Source organism: Leptidea sinapis, chromosome 9 (genome assembly GCF_905404315.1).
Source record: "Leptidea sinapis chromosome 9, ilLepSina1.1, whole genome shotgun sequence".
NCBI lineage: Eukaryota > Metazoa > Arthropoda > Insecta > Lepidoptera > Pieridae > Leptidea > Leptidea sinapis.
In genome coordinates this window covers 13211381-13234982 of record NC_066273.1, presented here as the reverse complement: position 1 = coordinate 13234982, position 23602 = coordinate 13211381, and the positions used below count along the sequence as shown (strand labels likewise).

At 36.1% G+C, this 23602-nt stretch overlaps 2 protein-coding genes across 2 annotated transcripts in view; one reads left to right on the top strand and one right to left on the bottom strand.

Moving 5' to 3' along the window:
* The window catches only part of LOC126966103 (papilin-like), a 52073-nt gene extending 31938 nt beyond the window's left edge, over window positions 1–20135 (bottom strand). The window contains exons 1-13 of the mRNA XM_050809977.1: window positions 20078–20135; window positions 19337–19512; window positions 17749–17881; window positions 14415–14637; window positions 12493–12613; window positions 10931–11110; window positions 8880–9056; window positions 5889–6024; window positions 4685–4821; window positions 4414–4441; window positions 3549–3626; window positions 2020–3165; window positions 1068–1229 (exon numbers count right to left, since the gene is read on the bottom strand). Of these exons, the coding sequence (XP_050665934.1) occupies window positions 1068–1229; window positions 2020–3165; window positions 3549–3626; window positions 4414–4441; window positions 4685–4821; window positions 5889–6024; window positions 8880–8978 (1786 nt within the window). The 5' untranslated portion in view covers window positions 8979–9056; window positions 10931–11110; window positions 12493–12613; ... (2 more) ...; window positions 19337–19512; window positions 20078–20135. The remainder of the gene's footprint in view (window positions 1–1067; window positions 1230–2019; window positions 3166–3548; window positions 3627–4413; window positions 4442–4684; window positions 4822–5888; window positions 6025–8879; window positions 9057–10930; window positions 11111–12492; window positions 12614–14414; window positions 14638–17748; window positions 17882–19336; window positions 19513–20077) is intronic.
* The window catches only part of LOC126966157 (baculoviral IAP repeat-containing protein 6-like), a 312407-nt gene that overhangs the window by 280016 nt on the left and 8789 nt on the right, over window positions 1–23602 (top strand). The gene's annotated exons all lie outside the window — the stretch shown is intronic.

Below are 23602 nucleotides of genomic sequence, written 5' to 3'. Positions count from 1 at the left end.
CACTAAAAGTCAAAAAATAACAATAATTTAAATTGTTGTCGTTTGATATGTTGGAGTGGATGTCAGCCAAGGTAGGTTTGTAACTACATATATACATAGCTGTAGGTGAGATATGCTTGTGTGGCACGCACAACGTGACAAGGCGGCGGGAGGCCACCGATTTCAAGAATAACAATAATTGTGACTAGAATTAGATTAATTAATTAGATTCTATAAAAATACGCAATATTTTTTTTTGGTTTTTAGTGCATATGACATTTATTGTTTTGGAAAAGTGTTTTTTGAAGTCCGTTGTTTTTTTTTGTATTTATTTTTATTTAACATCAGAAATAATTAAAATAAAAATGAATATCTCCGAACATTATTACAGATATTATAGATATATTTAGATACTATTAGAAAAAGTAAATCTAAGTACCACTTAATTTTGTTGTGCAATACGTTTGTTCAAATGTCAGCTTACTTACTCGTATATCTCAACCTTATTAGCGACTTAAATTACGTCGAAAACCTTATTTGTCTCTATTTAATTAATATTACGTATATTCTGTTGAAGTATATAAAAGTAAATATGTTTTAAATGTAACAAAGTGTCAATTGGATTGGCATATAATATTTTTTGAGCAACCTGAACTATTTTGAACTTCAAAGAATCTCTTTAATATTATATAGCCAAGCCCCATATAGCTTTTGCAGTGCACGTCCAATAATGACTGCCCAATTGAAGAAACTTTCGAAGAACAAATAGAAAGTGTCAAATTTTAGAAAAAAATGTAGCCTATATTAATCACTGCAGATAATATTCATAAAATCGGTTAAGTAGTTTTGAGTAATCTATAAAACACACAGAAAATCAAACCCGTTCTCTTCAAAATATTACCTATTAAATATAATCCCAATATTCGATGCTACGCGTGTCTTCTTAAAAATTGCTTCTATGGATCTAAAAATTTAGGACATGCTGATTGGCCGTCAGACTAGGCAAACACAATCAAGTTTTGGCCACCATATAATCCTTTGATTTATGAATTTTAGAAAGAATTATAGCATTTATTTGATTTATTTACCTTCAGTAGTACTTTCTTGCGTTAATGATGTTGGTCCGTTAGATTCGGTGGAAAATGTTTCGGCATATTCACTGGTTCCAGTCTGTGTTGTTCCAGCTTCTGTTATAGTAGAGCTTTCAGTCGAACTGAACCCAGCATCTGTTGTCGAGACTATTTCTGTTCCTGTTATCGTAAATAATTTTAGTAAAATAATGTGAGTGGTAAAAGGAGGATATAACAAAAAGATACAGACAGACTACAACACACGATTAATAAGGTATAACAATATAGAATTTCAATTCAATATTATCGGTCCAACAAAGTGAGTCTCATTGCATGAATAAATTATGGTGCTGAATATATACGACTTGTAATTCGTATTAATTTGCAATAGTACTTGCCCCCTTTTCTCCCGAGCACTATTAGTTATCTTTCGGCTTGAAGAGCGCCATGGCTAACAAAATTACTTGTTTACTTAGACATAACATCGTATGTCACGTATTTGGCGACGACCTCATACACAGTGCAATAAAGTTATGGATTTTCATTAATCACTTGAAACATGCCTTGCTTGACTCATCATAACTACTAAAATTTCATAAAAGTGGAATTGTATCGCGTTTGTTTGCGGAAGGTCATTTTGCTATGCTTTTGCATAATCTTAATCAAACATTGATATGGTGAGTCAATGTTACTTGGAGACTTTTCCTCTTGAAAGGTGAAATACGTGTACTTTAGAAAGTCATCCAAATATATTGGTATTATGGGTTATTATTGTGGCCATCAGGTTACCCACAAGTTCGTTGGTCAATAATCTAAAGAAATATTTATGTAGAGCTTCTCAATAGTCAATCAATTCGTCTACAGAAATCAGGTGGATGAATACCCAAGCTAAAGAACTCTTAAGTGTGTAGGAATAAATATATTATGGAAGAATAACTTATGTACTAATTACCTACTATAAAATACACACCTATTTCTGTGCTACCAGTCTGAAGACCTACATCAGTTGTGCCACTTGTAGATTCATCCGTATTCATTCCCGTTGTAGATTCTATAGTTGTTTCAGTAGAGCTGTCTGTTGTAGATTCTACAGTACTTTGAGATGATTTGTCAGTATTTGTTCCAGTTGTGCTGTCTAAACTGCTTTCAGTTTCATCGTCGGTATTTGCTCCAGTTGTGGATTTAATAGTACTATCAATAGTACTATCTGTACTCGTTTCAGTAGTGGATTCTATTGTACTTTCAGTTCCATTGTCAGTATTTGTTCCTGTCGTCGATTCGAAAGTACTTTCAGAAGCATTTTCTCCATTTGTTCCTGTTGTAGATTCTATAGTACTTTCATAAGATTCGTCAGTATTTGTACCAGTTGTAGATTCTATGGTACTTTCGAAGGATTCGCCAGTATTTGTTGCTGTAGTCGAATCTATAGTACTTTCAGTTTCATTGTCATTGTTAGTTCCGGTGGTAGATTCTATACTTATTTCAGTAGTATTATCTGTTGTTGTTTCTACACTACTTTCAGTTGTTTCATCAGTATTAGTTTCAGTTGTTGAATCTGTAGTACTTTCAGTTCCATTGTCATTATTTGTTGTAGTCGTAGATTCTAAAGTAGTACCAGTAGCAGTATCTGTAGTTGTTTCTACAGTACTATCAGAAGATTCATCAGTATTTGTTTCAGTTGTTGAAACTATAGTACTTTCAATATTTGTTCCAGTTGTGGGTTCTACACTACTTTCAGTAGATTCATCAGTAATTGTTTCAGTTGTTGAATCTAAATTAATTTCTGTTACATTATCTGTATTTGTTACGGTCGTACTTTCACTATATTCTACAATATTTGTTCCAGTGGTGGAATCAATCGTACTCTCAGTTGCAATGTCAGTAGTTGATGAATAAATAGTGCTTTCAGCATTATTGTTTGTGTTTGTTACAGTTGTGGATTCTTCAGTACTTTCGGTAGTTTCGTCGGTGTTTGTTTCGGTTTCTGTAGTGTGTTCAGAATGTTTATTGGTATTTGTTAAAGTTGTCGATGCTATAGTGATATCAGTAGATTCATCTGTGTTAGTATCTGTTGTGAATTCGCTAAGAGTTACCGTTACCTCCGTTACACTTATATCTGAAAACGGATCACATAATGTAAGAACAAAAAAACTATATATCCAACAATTTTTAAAATAAGAGAGAATATAATTACAGTTTTTATGTCAATTACGTATTTGCGAAACTTGAAAACAATTCTTTTAAAGATGTCAAACATTTGTTTGGCTAATGAAATTTATGGTCTCGTTTCTAGTGGACCCTTTGATCCTATCCTATTCAACACACAAGCTTTATAACATTGGTATCCTATAACTGTGGAAAATTATCCTATAATTTATATGTAACTAGCTGACCCGACAGACGTTGTTCTGTTCATAATAAAAAAAAACTCTTGCGGTTGGAATTTCGAAAAATCCGAAATCTCTTATATATATATATATAGATTAACAAAAAAAATACCTGCACCAGAGCCTTCTTCAGTAGTAAATTCTGATTCAATTTCAGTGAAAGCGGTCCAGCCACCAGAGCCTTCTAGAACTGAAAAAAGAGATATGCAGTTACCTGTGGCAGTTTTTATAGTATCATTTCACAACAATTCTCTATCTAAAGTTTCGGATTACGTGTGCCTCGTCTTATGAAGTTATTAAATTATTAAGGAGTTGAGGACTTTTAATGCATGTTTTACCAAAAATTCTAGAATCTTTTATAATTTTTCATGGTGACTCTTGCTGCAAACTACTTTACAAATATTACAGGCAGTGGTTGCCTAACGGCCATTCCAAATATTCAGCCTATCTCCGGTTGTGGCGTTCTTGAGATTAAAATCAGAACTACTGGTGACTTTTCTGTCTCAATAAACTTATCGATGGTAACTCATCTTATCCGTACACGCTGTCTGTCAATGGGACGACGTATAGCTTTTATGAAAATTAAAAAAAAAATAAGTTTTTATGGAAATTGCAACAGTGAACTGGCGATAAGATTGACTTATCGGGTATATTGGGACAGCTTCACATTATTGACAGCTAGTTTCTGACAGTAGAAGGTAGTAATTTATCTCTATCTGTAGATAGTATATTGGGAACGGTCGTTATTGTGTAATGTATGTGTAATTATTTGTCTTTTGTATACTGGCAGTTCTTGTGCACCACCAGAAAATTCGCAAAATCGGTGTTGGGCTTTGCGTTTAAAGATACAAAGCGTAAGGATACCCATCGTCAATACGGATAATAAATTACTAATGTATTTGGGATTTTTTAAGATTTTCCACGCTTTTTTTTTATTTACTTTTTTGGATATTAGTGTTACGAGAATCAATAGTTACCTGGGCTATCACTAAACATGACGTCGAGCTGAAACAAAAATAATAAAATAATAATGTCAGCCTATATTTAGAATTAACTGAACGGAGAGTACCAAAAATAGATTACGAAAAACAAAAAGAGCTTGCAAAAACGATATTGAAATCTAAGCCCGGGAATCACCGTACAGGTTCTGTGCTCAAATAATTTATCAGCAGCAACATTTTTTCTCTCTCAACTCACTCAACTTAAATAGTTTCATAAAACAAACAGAAAAGGAATATGTTAGCTTGCCTCATTACTGGGAAGAGTGTCATCAATAACTTCGGCTCCTTCTTCTTCGTAGTCCTTTTCGTACTCAATACATTCCCCGAGAATGTAATCATCATCCATAATGGGTGTAGACTTAGTATTCAATGGTAGCATTTGGTCTGTAAGTATAACATTTACTATAAGTATTATCACTAAATAATAGTGTAGACAAAGAACTATGTGTCTTCAAAAACCTATTTCTAGGACACTGTATTTTGAACTAGTAATGAAGATTCATATCTAACTATCGTTTTGCATTATATGATAACAGACGACTACCAAATATTATATATAATACTAGCTGACCCGACAAACGTTGTTGTGTATATAATAAATAAGATAATGTTTTTTATGAATTTGGCAATAATATTTCATAACATCAAGAATTGCTTCGTAAAAATGCACCCTGTTGTTGTAATGAAATTGTTTCACAGCATAACTGTCAAACCGTTGCGTCAATAAATTCGACGGGGTACGCATCTAAGCAAAAAAAAAATTTGTTGTTTTTATTTAATTCCGAGCATTTTCCTATTTATTTACCTTTTAAACCTTCCCTGTACTTCCACAAATAATTCAAGGCCAAAATTAGCCAAATCGGTCCAGCCGTTCTCGAGTTTTAGCGAGACTAACGAACACCAATTCATTCTTATATATATAAATATAATATTTGGTGGTCGTCTATATATATATATATATCTTCCAAGGTAAATGAAGTTAGTTGCCCACATCGAGATCGGATGGCTAAATCAATAAATTACCAGCGTCTGACAGTATGGGCGGCTAAGCTGACAGCTAATGGTAGTACCGTTAGTACCGCTAATATCGTTTTGTTATTGTGATGCATCATAGTATAACAATTGATTATGGATATTGATTTAAAAAATCTATTATTTTAACACAAGGTAAATAAATAGTCAAAACTAAATTAATTCATTAACATTATGAACTTTTGTTTAAAATATGTAGGTAGGTATAAGATAAATCATTAGTGTTATATACTCGTAAATGTACCTATCTGCCCGTCTCGTAGCTAACAATAAGTATAGATACTCCAAGTTAGTAGACGAAACGTGAGTTATACAATACAAATGTACAAAGGAACAACTGATATTGATTGGGATTATCGGGAACCCGAGGTTCCTTATTATTTTACCTTTCTTCAGCTAAGATAAAATACGACAGTTACCTTCATCACAGGGCTGTTCATTACATGATCGCCAGTTCTCAGGAATGGAATCTTCAGCACAGTCTTTAGACTCCTTGTTACCGCGAAGACACATAATTGCTCGTTTCTGTTCACCGCCGCCGCATACCTTTGTACACTGAAATGTAAATTTACAAAAATATTATTCATAATATTTTTTTTCCGCATAGAAATATTCTACTACCCTCTTCTCCTTTACTATAATATATCCAGATTGTGATACGACGAGTTACAGCCAAATGACGAAGAGTCGGTTTGGCGTACATCAATAATTGAATGACGTCATATCAGTAACTTTTGTAAATTGCAATAGTACCTATACTAGATTTTAAATTTATTCATCCACAAGGAATCGATGCTTTTGTAATCATGAAGTAAAAACTACGAAAAATGTACCAAGAATACTGGCAGAATTCTGCTGATCCGTTGACCGAAATAGCTGCCAGCGCTTGGGTTTCCTGTGCCTCTGTTTAGACGCTTAGTTAGTACTTTGTGAATTATCCGCACCGCTGGACCACTCGAACCAAGTGACTCGACACAAAACAGCACGAAGATATAGCGTTAACTGAGACCGATATATGTGTTAAGTTTTCTATCTTTGGCAGTCAAAGCAACAGTTCCAGCACTAAATGAAATAGCCTGGACATTAAGAGGAACCATAATGTCGACGCAAGTCGCGTCCTAGGCCACCAGCATTCCCCGAGCTTATGGGAGGTCAAGCCATCAGGACGCCTGTCATCAAGACGGTATATTCGGAGCGGCAAATGTCCTGCGGATGGCTTCACTAATGCTGACGTGACAACTGGAACGGTCTGCCAATTTTAGGCTGGACATCTCCTGACGTTCTAAAGCATCTACGTACCTACTCGCCACAGCAGCATTGATGTGGTTCACTTAGTTTTATTAAAAGGCATAAAACTCATTTATTTTCTCAAAATTAATTACTTTAGAATTCTTTTTGATGTCATTTCTAATATACGACACTACTATCGCTTCGGAAAGAAATGGCGCTCTGAAAGAGAAGAAGCGGTGCAAGAAATTCTCCCAACATTCTTATTTTTGCGCTCGTTTTAATCAAATATACACTATTGTACTGTCATTGCTATTGCTATAAAATAATCATAATCTAGTCCCAGGCTGTCGGATCACTTAGATATTCAGCTGTGGAGTCTACTACTCCACTACGACAGAGCTATTTTTAATAAAATATTTAAATTTATTTATAGATAATGCCTGAACAGTGGCTGGGACTTTATTATAAAAGTGTATACATTTTATGAAGCCTGCTAGAATTAGTTACAAACAATACCTTATTTGTAGTGTTATAATAATGAAAATCACCATTATGAGCAATATGGTGATGTAATTTTTGTGAACGTATATTAAATTTTCATAAGTGTACTGACAATGAACAGTCATAATATTTATTTCTTAAAATTTTTCTTTGAGAGCCTGTCCTATTCCTATTTTAATCGTTAAATCGATATAATGTTTCAACATACATTAGTCCACGGTGCCGCGAACCACTGTGCTGGACATTTTTCATTCGGGACTTCGCATTCCTTGGTATCGCTGTATCGTTCTAGTTTGCTGCATTGCTTGTCATCAACCTTCTCCACCGATACCCCGTCGTATCGTCCACAGAATACAAGACGTGTTTTGTTACCTTTACCACACAACGTTGAACACTGAAATTATTTATAGAAATTAAAGTAAGGGAACAATTTACAGATTTTTTATAAACTTTACTTTCCCATCTGTATCTCTATATCGACCATTATCTTTATTACCTGAACAGAAAGACCAAGACAGTAGACGAATATTCAATAAAAAGAATAATAATATTGTTATATTTATTTCGTTTTGAGACAAAAAAAGAGGAAAAAATAAACCTTAACGATTTAAAATCATTAATTGCCTAGCCGAACTAAAACGAAGAAAATATTTTTAATGTTCAACCGTTCTAAAGCGATGTAAAGTCAACAAGTTAATTATTATTAAAAACATCATAAAACATTGTTTTTTTTATAACTTTATTCTTTATGCTAGTAGTTCTACAGTATTCCGTATAGGTGGACACCACAGCGGCGCCGTGTATCAGCCCTGAAGCAGTATTTTTTTAATAATACTTTTTTTACAGCACAGTACAGAATTAGCAGGGCAGGGAAGGCGAGGCAGACATAGGCCACGAGCGTCTTTTGTTTTTTTTTTATAGTCTGGATGATAAATTTAACACAAACAATGTCCACAACACACTAATTCAATTAAATAATCTGATCCAAGAATTACCTGGAAAAAACATGTGTGCAAAGTTGAATTAGCTGTAAAAACCATGCATGCATCACACAGAAATCTGTGCCCGCGACCGGCGCTACCACGAGACGCAGAGCAGGACAGAAGCATGTCTGCGCCGTACATGTTTGCACCGCAGCCTACGTAGCTCTTAGTACGTAGGTACATATGTCACAAAATCTGCTCTGCCTTGCTCTGCGAGCTTCGTCTACGTCTCAGCATACGCCCAATATTTCAGATTGTAGGGCGCCATAGCTAGTAAAACTACTGGGCAAATGATACTTTACATCTCATATCTCAAATTGAAGCCACTCACAAATTTGGGTTCAATCAAATATCGCGGAGTAGCACCACAACGGTGCCTTTTTCTGCTGTGAAACAGTAATGTGTAAGCATTATTTTGTTTTAGTCTGAAGGGCGGTAGCTAGTGAAATTACTGGGCAACTGAGACTTAACATCTTTTTGTCTCAAGGCGACGAGCGAATTGTAGTGCCGCTTTGAATTTTGTTTTTTTTTTTTCAAGAATCCTGGCCGGCACTGCATTGTAATGAGCAGGGCGTATCAATTACCATTAGCTGAACCTCTTGCTTGTCTCGTCCCATGAAGTCATATAAAAAATAAGCGAAAAAGTTAGTCTGGCAGGCATGAGCCACGGGTCATCAGTAATAGTATAATACGTACTTTGCTCCACTGGGTCGCGTACCATTGTACTTCGCAATCAGGTAATTTGTCTTTATCGCACGGCTCTTCCAAAACTGGCATTTGATGATAACTGCACATGCTTGGATCAACCACTTGGCGGTTTTCAGTCACGCATTGGGCTACCCTAGTTCTGTTTTTAGATGAACATGTATCACACTGGAACACAAACATTTGATATTTATTTTCAAAGTAATTTATTCAAACAAAAAAAAAATGCTTACAGCTATATCTATATTTACATGAATCCCTATTTCCCTTGACGGCATCACGCGTGAACGGCTGAACCGATTTCGCTAATTCTTTTTTTGATGTGTTCGTTATTGTCAGGAGAAGGTACTTATGGAAATTGAAGGTGAAGAAAAATAATTGGGGGTAAAAGTTAAGAATACTTCACCACCGTATAAAATTATTTCTAATCTAACCTTAGCGCTTTGGACAATATAAACTTTATTAATGTAACCTTTGACATAGAATTGACAGAATGCGTGCTACAAACATTCTTAAAGAGGGTGTAAAAAAACTGAATTTTGTTTATAACAGAATCTTCGGTCAGAGTTATTTTATTGATGAAATACACGTTAAGTAATTAATTTATTATTTCTTACACAAGGTTATTGAACTTCTTAGTTAAGAGCCATCACACCTAATTTTTAACCTGAATTTTTATTCAGGAAAATTAGCCATTTGCCAAGTTTTTAAGAATTAGTCAGTGTTTAGTTTGTTTTTAATACCAAAGAACAAATGATGACTCAGATCAGATATTGTTTGTGAAAAAATCTACGGGTCGTTTTATAGTGTTAGCAATTGTTTTATATAGTCACAACATATTATAAAACAAAGTCCTCTGCCGCGTCTGTCTGTCTGTCTGTTCGCAATAAACTCAAAAACGATTGCACTGATTTTCATGCTCTTTACACCAATGGATTGGATGATAGCGTGGTCGAGGAAGGTTTTAGATTATAATTTGTAAAGTTTTTGTACAGATTTTTGTATACATTAATAAAAAAATTAAAAACAAATTGTATTCAATGATGTTTGTAAGAGGTGCCGGAAAAAAGTAAGCCGTCTGGGAGGTTTCAACGAAACAGCTGTCTGAACGTTTTGAGATATTATAACAAATTAATGTAAGGTGGAATTGTGTATCTTATATAAGTCTACAGAATAGACTGTATGGCATGTGTATATCCTTATGGCACCTTAATACTTTAAAAAAACGGTAGTTGCAGGGTATGATCATTCAGATATACGTTTTACACATTTCCGATGGCTTTAGACTACATTATTCCCGAATACATCTTTTTTTTCTATTGACAGAACAGCGTCTGCCGGGTCAGCTAGTATATCTATAAATAATATCATTACATGAAAGTGTGGTAAAGTACATTATTGAGAATCTTCGATCTATCGAGAATCGTCATTAAACAAAAAAAAATAACAATAAAATATATTTTACAAAAAACACCGACTATAAACATACATTTGAAACAATAAGCAATCCCATTTGTTTCGCTGCGTTCGTGAGTAAAAAATAGGTACCTACGTACAATAAGTACTAACAATAGATTAGTAAATAACTTCGATTAAGGATTGGTCTCTGCTGCGCTCCAGCTAGATACCACAGGCGTAGTCGCATCCGGTTAGACTACAGACTCTCAAACTAAAATGCTGGGTTACGTAGTAAAACTTTGTAATAAAATAAATACTATAAGAAATAAGAGAGACACGGAGATCACATATCATTAGTAAGTATTTTCTGTTTTATTAATTTCAATGTAAAATAACACGAAGCGTATGTTACAAACATTTTAAAGATGCCATTGAGTGTCTTGATGCCACGCACACAGGCATCTAATAGTTGCTGTAATAAAATAGCTATTGTTCTTAGGTAGTGCGGTATCTATCTGGAGTGCAGTGGAGGCCAATCCTTAATCTAAGGCAAATAATAAAAAAAGTAAGGATTTTTTAATTTTAATTATACAATTATTATAATAATTGATATCTATTACGTTTAATAGTAACTCATATCTTACCCCCGTCCAATTACTGAGCACCCAATCCACTGCAACACAAAGATGCAGGATACAGGGCTGTTCTGCAGGTGGCTTCTCTTCAGGACACTCCTCGTCTCCAAACACCTCCACTCGACCGTTGACTCGCCGATGACAGACCACTTGCCGGGTTTGCTTACCCTCACCACAAAGCTTGTCACACTATTGAACAAATTCAAATATTTTATTCCAAAAAGAACGCTTCAGGCCTGAGTAGAATGGGCGTAACAAACTAAGCAGGCTTATTTTCATCAAAAAATATGTTTACAAAGTAATATTGTACAATTAAACTTATTATTTTTAATAGCCTGAGGGCGGTCGCTCTATTCCCAATCTGTGGTATCATTAAGACAGTCATTTATGTTATAACCACACAAACGTTTTTTAACAATTCTTTTGAATATCGTTATAATTTTGTTTTAAAGATTTTTCTGGGATCTTGTTGTAAAAGCATATACATCGCCCCACAAAAGACTCGCTAACTTGACCTAGCCGAGTAGTAGTCATAACAAGTTTATGTTTATTCCTCGTGTAAACATTGTGATTGTCACAGTTTCTAGAAAATTCCTCAATGTGCTTATGAACAATTATGAAAACGTAAATCATTTAGCAGGTATTATGAATAAACTAAGAATTACAAGCCAACTAGCTGATGCCCGCAACTTCGTCCGCGTAGATTAACGGCCTTACAAATAAAATTGGCATAAAGTTATAACTAAGCATAAACCAAGAATTTGTAAAATGTTTACAAATAGACATTTTGCTTACGATTGGTTTGTTCGGACGTACGAGTATAACGTTTCCCGCGTTTATTTGCAAGGCAGCTTGTCATTAGGAAAACTTCAGAATATCATTGTATTGACAGTGTTGTCAACGATATTGTAAACATTTTGCATTTTCTTTGTTTATCATCAGTTATAACTTTATACCAAGTTTATTTGTAAGGCCGAAAGGGTTTTTAAAAATAATAAGCAGGTTTGGAATTGAAGTTTATCTCATGTCCTATTCCAGTTCCGGTTCCCGTTTTCGCTCCCGTTCCCAACATATTATATGAATCTTATTTCGAGGAAGATTGCTATGGCAAACTAAACCTACTATTGGTATAATTATAATTATATTTTCACAAATCCCGCGGGAATCATTGATTTTTCTAGGATAAAATGTAACCTTTGTGTTTTCCGAAGCTCTAATCTATCGCTGTACTTGTGTAATTTCATTAAAATCGGTGCAGTTGCTCCGGCGTAAAAGCGTAACAAACAAACTTACATTCACATTTATAATATTAGTAAGGATGAAGATGAGTGGCGTTCTTCTACCAAATACAACCAAACTATAGAAAGATACGCGATGCTACCAGGACAATACATAGGCAAAAATCCTGAGCGGCACTTCATTGTAATGGGCAGGGCGTATCAATTACCACCAGTTGAACATACTGCTCGTACGTCTCCTACTTCTCAAAACAGCGAGAAAAGTTTTTATGATAGTCTTAAATATAATTATTATTGCAAATATTATTTGAAATTATGAGTAATATTTCTTACAGCTTTCCATGGTCCCTTGAACCAAGTTGGACAGGTTGCGTTCTTGTTACATTCCTCGAATCGAGCCGGTTTTCGTCCGTGGAGCTCGATGCATTCCTTATCATCGACTATTGACGAATGTCTGAAAGATATCAAAGAATTTAGAAGTCTTATACAATAATTTATACGTCTAGACTCTAGATAGACTGTGACAGCTGTGAACACGTCGAAAAAAATAGCGGTAAGCTGTTAACCTCTATTTTAAGCAACGCACCCACACTTAAACAAAGTGACTTAATTATCGCCAGTGTAAGACGTAGCTTGTCATGCACACTTTACTGTGTTTCAGTCTGAAGGGTGCCGTAGCTAGTGAAATTACTGGGAAATGTGACTTAACATCTTGTGTCTCAAGATGACGAGCGCAGTTGTATTGCCGCTCAGAATTTTTGGGTTTTTCAAGACTCCTGAGCGGCACCGCATTGTAATGGGTGGGGCGTATCAATTACAGCTCGTCTCGTCCCTTATTTTCATAAAAAAAGGCTTGAGCAATAAACCTGGTCTAATGTTATGCGATGCCTAATTGCAGAGGCTCTATCTAGATTCTAGACGTAAAAATAATCTAAGCTAGAAGTCACATCCTCAAAAAATACATGATGCACTTATGGAACAATAGGTAGCCTTGCGTAAGTGTACTTTAATAGTTGGTTATTCCAAGCTTATCTGAAAAGCAAATAGTAATCTCAAAAGCTGATTTGAGATTAATCTCAATAGAACCTTTTCTTGTCCTTGATTAACGAGGCTTGAAGTTGTCGTTCAGGTGAGTTCATTAGACATAGTAATTCTAGATATTCTCATCTTTCTAATGGCATGTGCCTTTTATATATGTATTGTGCATACACGCTACAAAGTATTGGGAAAGATTAAACATCACGAACAGAACTGTTGTTGCCAATAAGCCTGAGATACAGCAAACACCTAAATACCAGGATATAAAAAGTACTTGGAGATATTTCAACCAGAAATAGTTCTAGTTGGCTCCACAATAATAGTTCTGTTCGTCATTTCCGTAAATGGTCTGATTTCGCATAATCTCAAGCCACACTTCATTAAGTTTAATCTCTTTTATAATTTATAAGAAAAGTTATGAACGATGCGGGATTCGAACCCGCCTTCGCGGTTACGTCCCGTCGCTCTTCTAACTAAGCCAATCGTCCGAATGCAGCATAATCTACAAATCTTGGTATGTTTGTGCGACTCTCGGGTTGTGGCTCCATCCCACATCGTCCATAAATATTGGTCGAAATTGAATTTATATATTACTAAACACAGTAATGTATAAACATTACTGTGTTTCGGTCTGAAGGGCGCCCTTCAGTAGCTAGTGAAATTACTGTGCAAATGAGACTTAACATCTTATGTCTCAAGGTGAAGAGCGCAATTGTATTGCCGCTCAAAATTTTTGGGCTTTCCAAGAATCCTGAGCGGCACTGCATTGTAATGGGCAGGGCGTATTAATCACCATCATCTGAACGTCCTGTTCGTCTATTCTCGCATTTTCATAAAAATATATAAATTCTAGCTTTCACCCGCAACATCGTCCGCGTAGAATAGTTACTTTGGGGAGCATTTTTTTAGGTGTGAAAACTTGGATTCTTTCGCCCCCTTTTTCATCCCCACACACATCGAAATTTCAAAAACGCTAGAACTAATATTTATTTATTTCTTATCAAGTGCATACAAAGTTTCATTGTATCATCTTTGATTGTGATAAAATTCTATTCAAACCTCCACCCATAAAAGGTAGCCTATGTCCTTTTCCAATTTCTAGTCCATCTCTGTACTAAATTTAATCGAAATCGTTACAGTAGTTTATGCGTGAAAGCGTAACAAACTAACATTTACACTTATAATAACGCCATTTGATGTGATAAATGCGTGCTTACCCATTACTGATGACCTGCTCACAGCGAACCTGCCGCGATCTGGTTCCATCTTCTCCACAAGGCTTCGAGCAGTTACTCCAAGGTCCCTCCACCCAGTGCGCTGGGCACACCTCCGTGTTGCAACTCTGGTTGGTAGGTGGCTTAAGACCTTCATCACACAGGTTATCTTTTACTTCATCTAGTTCATCACGCGACCGACAGCTCACATTGCGTGTTTGAAAACCTGATTGAACGAGATAAAAGCGGTAAATACTAGTACCTACAATATTTGTTAAGCTGGAACATCTGTTACTAATACATACGTAAGTATTACCTATTCTGTGCTAATACACCATTTGACGTCACCATTCATGTATTTGCTTAGCATAAGAACAAACACCAAAGCCTCCCGTGAGTATCTTACAATGCCATCACTTATCACAATACCTACCTTATAATACGTACAAGTATAACACATGTATTTTTACGTAATTTTGTAAAAGAAACATTTATTGCACGGCGATCATTTTTAATCGACTTCAAAAAAGGTTCTCAATTGTACTGTATTGTAACAATAATAATAATAATAATAATAATAATATAATAATTATTGTAACTACATTATTTTGTCGTAATTATTGGATTGACTTTTAGGAAGTCTTTTCATTTCATTTAACTTAGGAGAACTTTAGAAATAAGTCCATTATTAAGTTGTAGTAAATACACAATTATTTTTTTACTTTTTAGTGCTTAATATAATGTTTTGGAATAGGTTTTTTTTAAAGTCGGTTGGTATTTCTTAATTTTTTTTTATTGGAATTGGCTATAGCACATATACACAGTCTTACAAAATTTATTGCTGCTGTCCATTGCATTGGCTAAAATAGTCACTCGTTAGTGAAAACTTTACTAAATGCATCTTTATCTAAAATTTGTTTTAAATTAGTCAACTCTGCTTCTATTTTGTATCCAATATTTTGGTATCGCACAATTTTATTGGTAGGTACTAAGCATAATATAATTTGATTAAGTTATTCGTATACATCGAATTATGAGAAATAAAGTTTGCCAACTGATTAGCAATTACAAAAATTGAAATAAATAATATTGAAAAATTATCAAAATGTATGACAAAAAACACGAGGCGAGCGGTTTCGTGTAAGTAGAACAACTTCCTTACTAGTCGACGTCGAATCTACGAACGAATTGAATCTTTGATCGAACTTATTTATTCGTAGCTTCGTTCACCTACCTCTCTATACAACACACATAAGCTTCTTTGACTGTTTAGTAACTTTTTATTTATTATGCCTATTAAATTTAAACGTGAACTCTTAATACCTACTAAGCATTTGGATTATAAATATTATGATTGAATAACTTAGAAGTGGCAACCCTAACTGCTCTGCCGGCTCTCGCGTTGTGATTGCCGGCAAGCTACCTCTGCTCTGATCTGCTTCTAGATGTATTACTTACTTTGCTAGTGCACTAGTGATGTGAACAGTATGGATATCGATAATATTAGAAATTGACATTTAATCAAACATGCTGTTATATTACAGTAATTTATGTTACTATACATAATGAAAAGCATTAAATATGAGTGTGGGTTTATAGTGGTTAGTGACCCTGCCTACTGAGCTAGAGGTCCCGGGTTCAAATGCCGGTAAGTGCAATAATTTATATGATGAATATGAATGGTAGTTTCAGAGTCATGGATGTTTACATGCATTTATGTATGTATGTTGTATTAAATATATCGTTGTCTTGCACCCATAGTACAGGCTGTGCCTTGTTTGGGGCAAGATAATTTGTGTAAGAATGTGTCAGTATTTTTATTATAATAACATCACACGTGTATTTTAATGCCTAATTATTTGCAGTTACATACACTACTTTACCTACCCACATATCATAAGCCTCCACGATGCATTCAGGAGCCGCATATTATGATTTAAAAATTGAAATTTAGTTTATTATGAAATGTGCAGGCATTTAACGTAAGTTTGAAATAGTAGTAATTACAGTATGGCATATACAATCCGACTAAGTTTGAAACCGAAAATTTGATTTAAAACAAAGTGGATTTCGGCTATGTTTGTTTTTTACAAGATTATAGCTGTCATCTGTCAATCTATAAAATATGACTGCACGTTTCATACAAGAGTGAATGGCTTTTGTCAGAGAGAATTTCGCTAGGCTGCTGAGCACCATACATTTTAACCGGTTATAATGGTAATGAAAAGTTTTCTGGCAGCTATCATAGTTTTTTTTTTCAGAGACTAACTAGAGTCAGCCCCAACTATCATATCGTTCGATATCTTACTTACGTGCAACATTTGTCAACTTTGTTTGCAAATTGACATTTCATTGCCAACTAAACGTCATCTTAACTGATATTAGAATAGGAGTCATTTCAATTAATTTCTTTGTTTATCAGAGATCTTCGAAGGGAGGAAGCGAGTATGCATGTATTTTGGGATTGACTGAAAGAAGTGGCGCACTTCATGGAACCTTATTAATAATTGTAGAATGTAACAAAACTAAGAAAACGCAAATCGTAATTAAGCCTAAAAAAGTGGGAGAAAAAAGATATACCTAAAAGTAAAATATAACCCTAAAATTATTAAACGATAATTTGTATCTTATGTCTATGCCTACCTACTGTCTGCTAAAAGATATGTGGCAGGTCGGCCAGCAGTGGAAATTTAAAGATATTAGTAAAAAGTGCTAATAATTGAGTATTAACAATTCATTCTTTTTTCAAGCAGGTATCGATACTTTCATAGAAGTTACCTACTCATTTTAATACCAAAAAACAATAATAATCATATTGAATCTTATTGTGAATTACTACTGATTTGAGTAGGTATCAATAGTTCGATGGTGTCGGAAGTCGGAACATCCATAATAATCCATAAATAAATAACGACAAGGGCTGTCATGTCAAAATATGAAGATGTCAATTGCTCAAAACGTTCTGTTAGTAAAAGATGACTTATTTTTAATAAATTATAATAATTTCTTTCTTTTGACTCCCATATCTTAGCGCTTCAATATTTTTATATAAACATCGTATAAACTTATGTTTATAATTAATATAAACTTGTACTTGTAAGATGCTTCCTTAATTTTTAAATTATTGGGTCCATTCCCGCCATCTTCCTTTGAATGAAATAATAACTATCGAAATCGATGTTATTATTTAGCATAACATTTTTACAGATAAGAAATTTCTACCAACAAAACAGTCTATTTTAAATGTGGTCATAATGTTCGCTTCTTGAACACATCATGGAGGGCTTATGATACTTGAGTATATAAAAAATAATCTTTATTTCAGTGTTAGTGATACCTCCACCACACGAAGCACTGCAGGGTGTGAATTCACCATGAACCCAGTTGTATTGCTGATGCGGACGGGGAGCCAAGGCGGTCGGCAAGCTGTACTCATACTGAACACCCACATTGTCATCAACGAGGAGCAGCTAAAAATAAAAGTTGACATAGAATCATAAAATGATCTCTTCTTCTTCCCATTTAGATACAAGTTTACAAGCCTGTTCAATATCACGCACGCCATAACAATGTATATATTTGACTAAAGAAACATCATACATCATCAGCCCGAAGACGTCCACTGCTGGATAAAGGCCTCCCACAAAAACATACAGAAAAATATTATAATTTAATTATATTCCATCAGATAACCTGACAAATCCAAATTCTAATTTCAACCGAAAAATACCTCGCAGTTTCGACTAAAGAGTCTGACAAACATACCGAAATTTAAGTAGGATGCATCATTGGACGGTTGGCTGAGCGGTAAGTACGTTAAGTAGCATAGCTTATAAATTTTGGCACGAATTTAAGGTTGTATTGTTACCAGATTCTTCGGCACTAGTAAAACCCTTATCTTAAGACTCAATGGCTGTATGGTTTTCAAGATACGTTCTCCCACTTTCAACCAAACAGGAATGAGCTTTCCTGTATGATGTTTCCTGGACGATATGACATGGGGGCGTTTTTAAAAGGCGTTTTGATTAGTCAGCAAAGCTTTTGTGATTCGGCTAGTTCTGTTTAAAAAAATATTGTGCTTATAAGAATAGGCAGTATTACTCGTTTTGCTTACTATACTACTGTAATTGCAAGTACAAACTAAATCTTTAGATTTGTTTTATTGACAAGGCTTTTTGCAAGTTCGATAGTTTGTTTTGATCGTTATCCGAAGCTAGCCTGTTAGAAATGACCGAACAAGCTATTCAAAATAATCTTCAATAATCTTCTCTCGACTGGTTTTGTGTGTATATCGGGTAGGTCTGAAAATCGGCCAACATCAATTTTTTTTTCATATCCCTAAATGATAAGGGTGACCCCTAAATATAATTTTTTTATTTTTCTGACAAATATTTATATTTTTATCTTATCAGCGTTAAAAATACATACAACTTCATATTTTCACCCTTCTATAATCAATCCCTGTTTTTTAATCACTTTTTTTATATTATTCTGTTCCATCCACAGATCCGCAATGGGGTTATAAGATGGCAATTGATTTTATTAATTATTGTAGTACGATATATTTGTTAGGTCTGAATATCGGTCGTCATCTATTTTTTTATACCACAAAAATTTAAAATATTGAATTTTTTGTTACTTTATATGGCAATACAATGTTTACTGGGTCAGCTAGTTAATTTATAATAAAGCCCACACCGCAGCGCCCCTCTCTACCCACGTCGCCTGTTTATTACGAAGATGTACTACAGAATTTTTACTTACTTTGCCATCAAGTGACCATCCTAGTTGGTACTCCTATTCCTGTATTAGATGACTTTGGACCAAAAATAATAACATTTTTCTATATCAGAAAATTTATTTACAGATAAAAGTCTCGTAATGTTTATCCATATTATCCTACACTATAAAAGATTTAAACTTACTGATAAATACAAGGGTTCTGTGGTGGGACCGAGAGTAGTCAGCTTATCTGGCGCAGCAAACCCTTGGGGCGAACGCTCGTAGTGCCACAGGGTACCAGCTATCACAATACTCCTCGGAAAGTCGATGCGGTATCCGCCGTTTAAATAATATTTGTCCTTGATCTTGCTTCTGATAGCTGGAAGTATTCAATGAGATTATATACTATTTTTTTCACGGAAGCTTTGAATTTTAGTATGAATTATTTCGCTAACTCAAGTCTAAATCGGCGTAGAATGAAGTTGTACAAGGTATTTGTAGTTGTACATAAATATATCATTATATTTGAGAGAAAATACGTTGCCAATAAATAAACGAATGTAAAATGAAGGCCAGTAGTGATTCGCTTAAGACATAAGTTGTCAAGTCTCATTTGCACAATTATTTTATTTGCTACGGGCGGCGCCCTTCATCCCTAAACACAGTAATGCTTACACATTACTGCTTCACAGTAGAAATATGCGCCGTTGTGGTACCCATAATCTAGCCGGCATCCGGTGCAAAGGAGCCTCCCACTGGTAAAAGATTGCTTAGCGGTCGTGTACATCGTGTGTATGTGTGAGTGCATTGATTCAGGCGCTCTAGTATGAACATTAAATACTATTTTATTACCGTATTGTGACTGTAATATACACCTAACCAACATGCAGTGCAAGAATCCTCCCACTGGAACTTATTATTAAAATAAAAATATAAACTCTTACCGAGGTAGTTGTTTGACTCCCTTACTTCATAAATCACAATGCTTGTGGCACCTTCAGGTATTAGGAGCACGTCGTTATATCCTGTGGTTTATAAAAAGGAAATATTGAATTAATAGTAATAAAAATAACAATAACCCTTATTTTAATTTTACATTTAATTTTTTACATTTTTTAAGTGAGTATGTATGTTACTTAGATAAGTATACAAATATGATTTGTTTTCTGTTATGTTAGTTAAAATAATTTGCCTTATAAACTATGTACGTTTATTAATTTCTTTCCATTTTTTACTGTTTCCAGCTAGTTAGTTCCGCCAATTTGTATAATTTCAGCGGTGCACCTTATATGCGTTATAGGTCTACCCACGTTTCTCATTCTTACAGGTCCCTAACGTGCTGTATAAATAGTCCACCTAGCTCATAGTTTCTCAACCTTATTTTGCTCACCGCCCACTTTTAGTATATGTTTTTTTCTAGAGTATTTTCGTGTATTTTTTTGCCTTTTTAGACTATATTTTTTAATCTACCCACGCCCCATCTGCGCCATCTCAGTGCCCCCTAATATTCTCTGGGTCTTCTACTGCCCCCTCGAAAGTATCAAACGCCCACAAGGGGGCATTATCGCGCACGTTGAGAACCTATGACCTAGCTGTTAGTTGAGAAATGTGTCCAGCCCATTGCCACTTTAGTATAAGAGAGGTGTACGAACTTTTTTGAAGGTACCCATGTCGTATGGTCCCGGTAACACCGCACAAGGGAGCTCATTCTACAGCTTTGTTGTACGTGGAAGAAAGCTTCTTGAAAACCCCACTGTGGAGGACCGCCACACATCCTGATGATGGGGATGATATCCTAACTTGTGGCGTATCATGCGAAGGTGGAATTTGACGGCAGGAATCAGGTGAAACGGCTCTTCGGAACACTCCGTTTCAGATTAAACTAAATTTCAATTTTTACGTGAAAGACAGTTCCTTGAAAATGACACTGTGAAGGAACGCAACACATCCAGATGGATGGGATGGTATCGTAATTTGTGGCATGTCGTGCGAAGTGGAATTCGGCAGCAGTTTTCTGGTGAAACAGCTCTTCGGAACGCTCCCCGTGATAAAGACAATGAAGCGACGTCTCTACACAATGCCAAGTGATCAAGCCGTGACTCTCATTCACGAGTCTTGGTTAACGTGGTAACCCTATAGGTTGTTTTTTACAGAAGGTGAAATGGCTGCATCTTTTCATTGGGTTGTTGTTTACGGATATTCTAGAGATTATAGAAGCTATAATTTGGTGTCATCAACAAATATTCTTGTTATATTTCTATTCAAATTCTGGTAAAAAAAAGTTAAAGTGAATCGATTTTGTATTTTTTTAATATTGCTTTGTTAATATATAAATGCCATTTTTCTGTTATTGTGTGTAATGTAATTATGTGTCACTGGATTAAAGGCTGAAAATAAATCAATATAGCAAATTGAAATGCTTCGAAGAAATTGCCTTCTGTTTAAGAAAACTGTTATTAAAAATTATAATTTTACTCTGTAGTTCCCTAAATTAAAACTTAAACTCTAACTTAGGCTCTGGAAAGACTCTCAAAAACATGGAATTATCATCGCAGATCGAATACGCGCTCTTAGTGACTAAATTGTAGATAATGTCTGCACGAATAAAGAGAACAATTTCTCTGTAGATAATAACAGCGAATACCGTAGCCGGAAGAAAATATTTTAATTTACCTTTCCTGAGATCATTTGAGTCGATGATTCCTGTGCTGGTGTGACAATGGGTGCCGTTACCTCTGCATTGCCTGCATTTGTCTTCTTTAGCGTTTGATCCAATCATCATGTCACAGCCAACTGGCTGAAAAGTGAAAACATTTTTATATCAAAATATTTATTTATGTTACGTTTTGTTTGTTACCAAAATCCAAACTTGATCACTATTTACTAAAAATACTAAAAATAATATGATGCAAAAGGTACAAGATATTTTTACAATATATCAAAAATACAATGATTATTATACCTTGGCAAAAACGCATTATTTTTCGTTTTACATACGGCGTCATTAGTTTACAATAATAATAATAATATTGACACACTCTTACACAAATTATCTTGCCCCAAACTGGCATAGCCTGTACTATGTGCGCAAGTCAATGATATATTTAATATAATATACTTACTTAAACATACATAAATACAAATAAACATCCATGACTCGGAAACAAACATTCATTATTCATCATATAAATGATTGCACCTACCGGGATTCGAACCCAGGACCTCTAGCTTAGTAGTCAGGGTCACTAGCCATTCGGCTATATCGGTCGTCAATGTCCGTCAATACTCGCTGTTATGAAATATGTCTTGGGCAAATTGGCAACTTGTTCAATTGCTGTATTTTCGACATTTATAATTATTGTAAATGTAAGGGTGACCATCATAAAAAAACAGGTTAGACGAAGTAGACTTAATTTAGTAATCAGGTACCATGAAGTCTTAAAAGAACAGTATCCTACATATCAATATGGCACTTTCTATGAAAAGACAAAGTAAAGGTACATTATAATAAGAAAAATCAATTCTTCGAAGTGAACGGACATTGACATTTTCATCATATCTAGGTAAAGATAAATTACTACTTATTCAGTAGTAGGTCCCAAAAACAAATTAAGACTGTTAATCACAACGCAGCCGCACCACCAACTCGTACGCGGCCAAGCTCAGGTAGGCCCCAGTGGCCAGTGTGTGTGTGTGTGTAGTGCTGGACATGTCGCGCCACATCGCGCTGTACGTGTGCGTGCTCCGCGCGGCGCGGGCGCTGCACGCGGCCCGCTGCCGCCGCCTGGCGCCCGCCGTGCGCAAGCTGCCCGCGCTGCTCGCCAGCATGAGCCGCACCACCAACTCGTACGCGGCCAAGCTCAGGTAGGCCCCAGTGGCCAGTGTGTGTGTGTGTGTAGTGCTGGACATGTCGCGCCACATCGCGCTGTACGTGTGCGTGCTCCGCGCGGCGCGGGCGCTGCACGCGGCCCGCTGCCGCCGCCTGGCGCCCGCCGTGCGCAAGCTGCCCGCGCTGCTCGCCAGCATGAGCCGCACCACCAACTCGTACGCGGCCAAGCTCAGGTAGGCCCCAGTGGCCAGTGTGTGTGTGTGTGTAGTGCTGGACATGTCGCGCCACATCGCGCTGTACGTGTGCGTGCTCCGCGCGGCGCGGGCGCTGCACGCGGCCCGCTGCCGCCGCCTGGCGCCCGCCGTGCGCAAGCTGCCCGCGCTGCTCGCCAGCATGAGCCGCACCACCAACTCGTACGCGGCCAAGCTCAGGTAGGCCCCAGTGGCCAGTGTGTGTGTGTGTGTAGTGCTGGACATGTCGCGCCACATCGCGCTGTACGTGTGCGTGCTCCGCGCGGCGCGGGCGCTGCACGCGGCCCGCTGCCGCCGCCTGGCGCCCGCCGTGCGCAAGCTGCCCGCGCTGCTCGCCAGCATGAGCCGCACCACCAACTCGTACGCGGCCAAGCTCAGGTAGGCCCCAG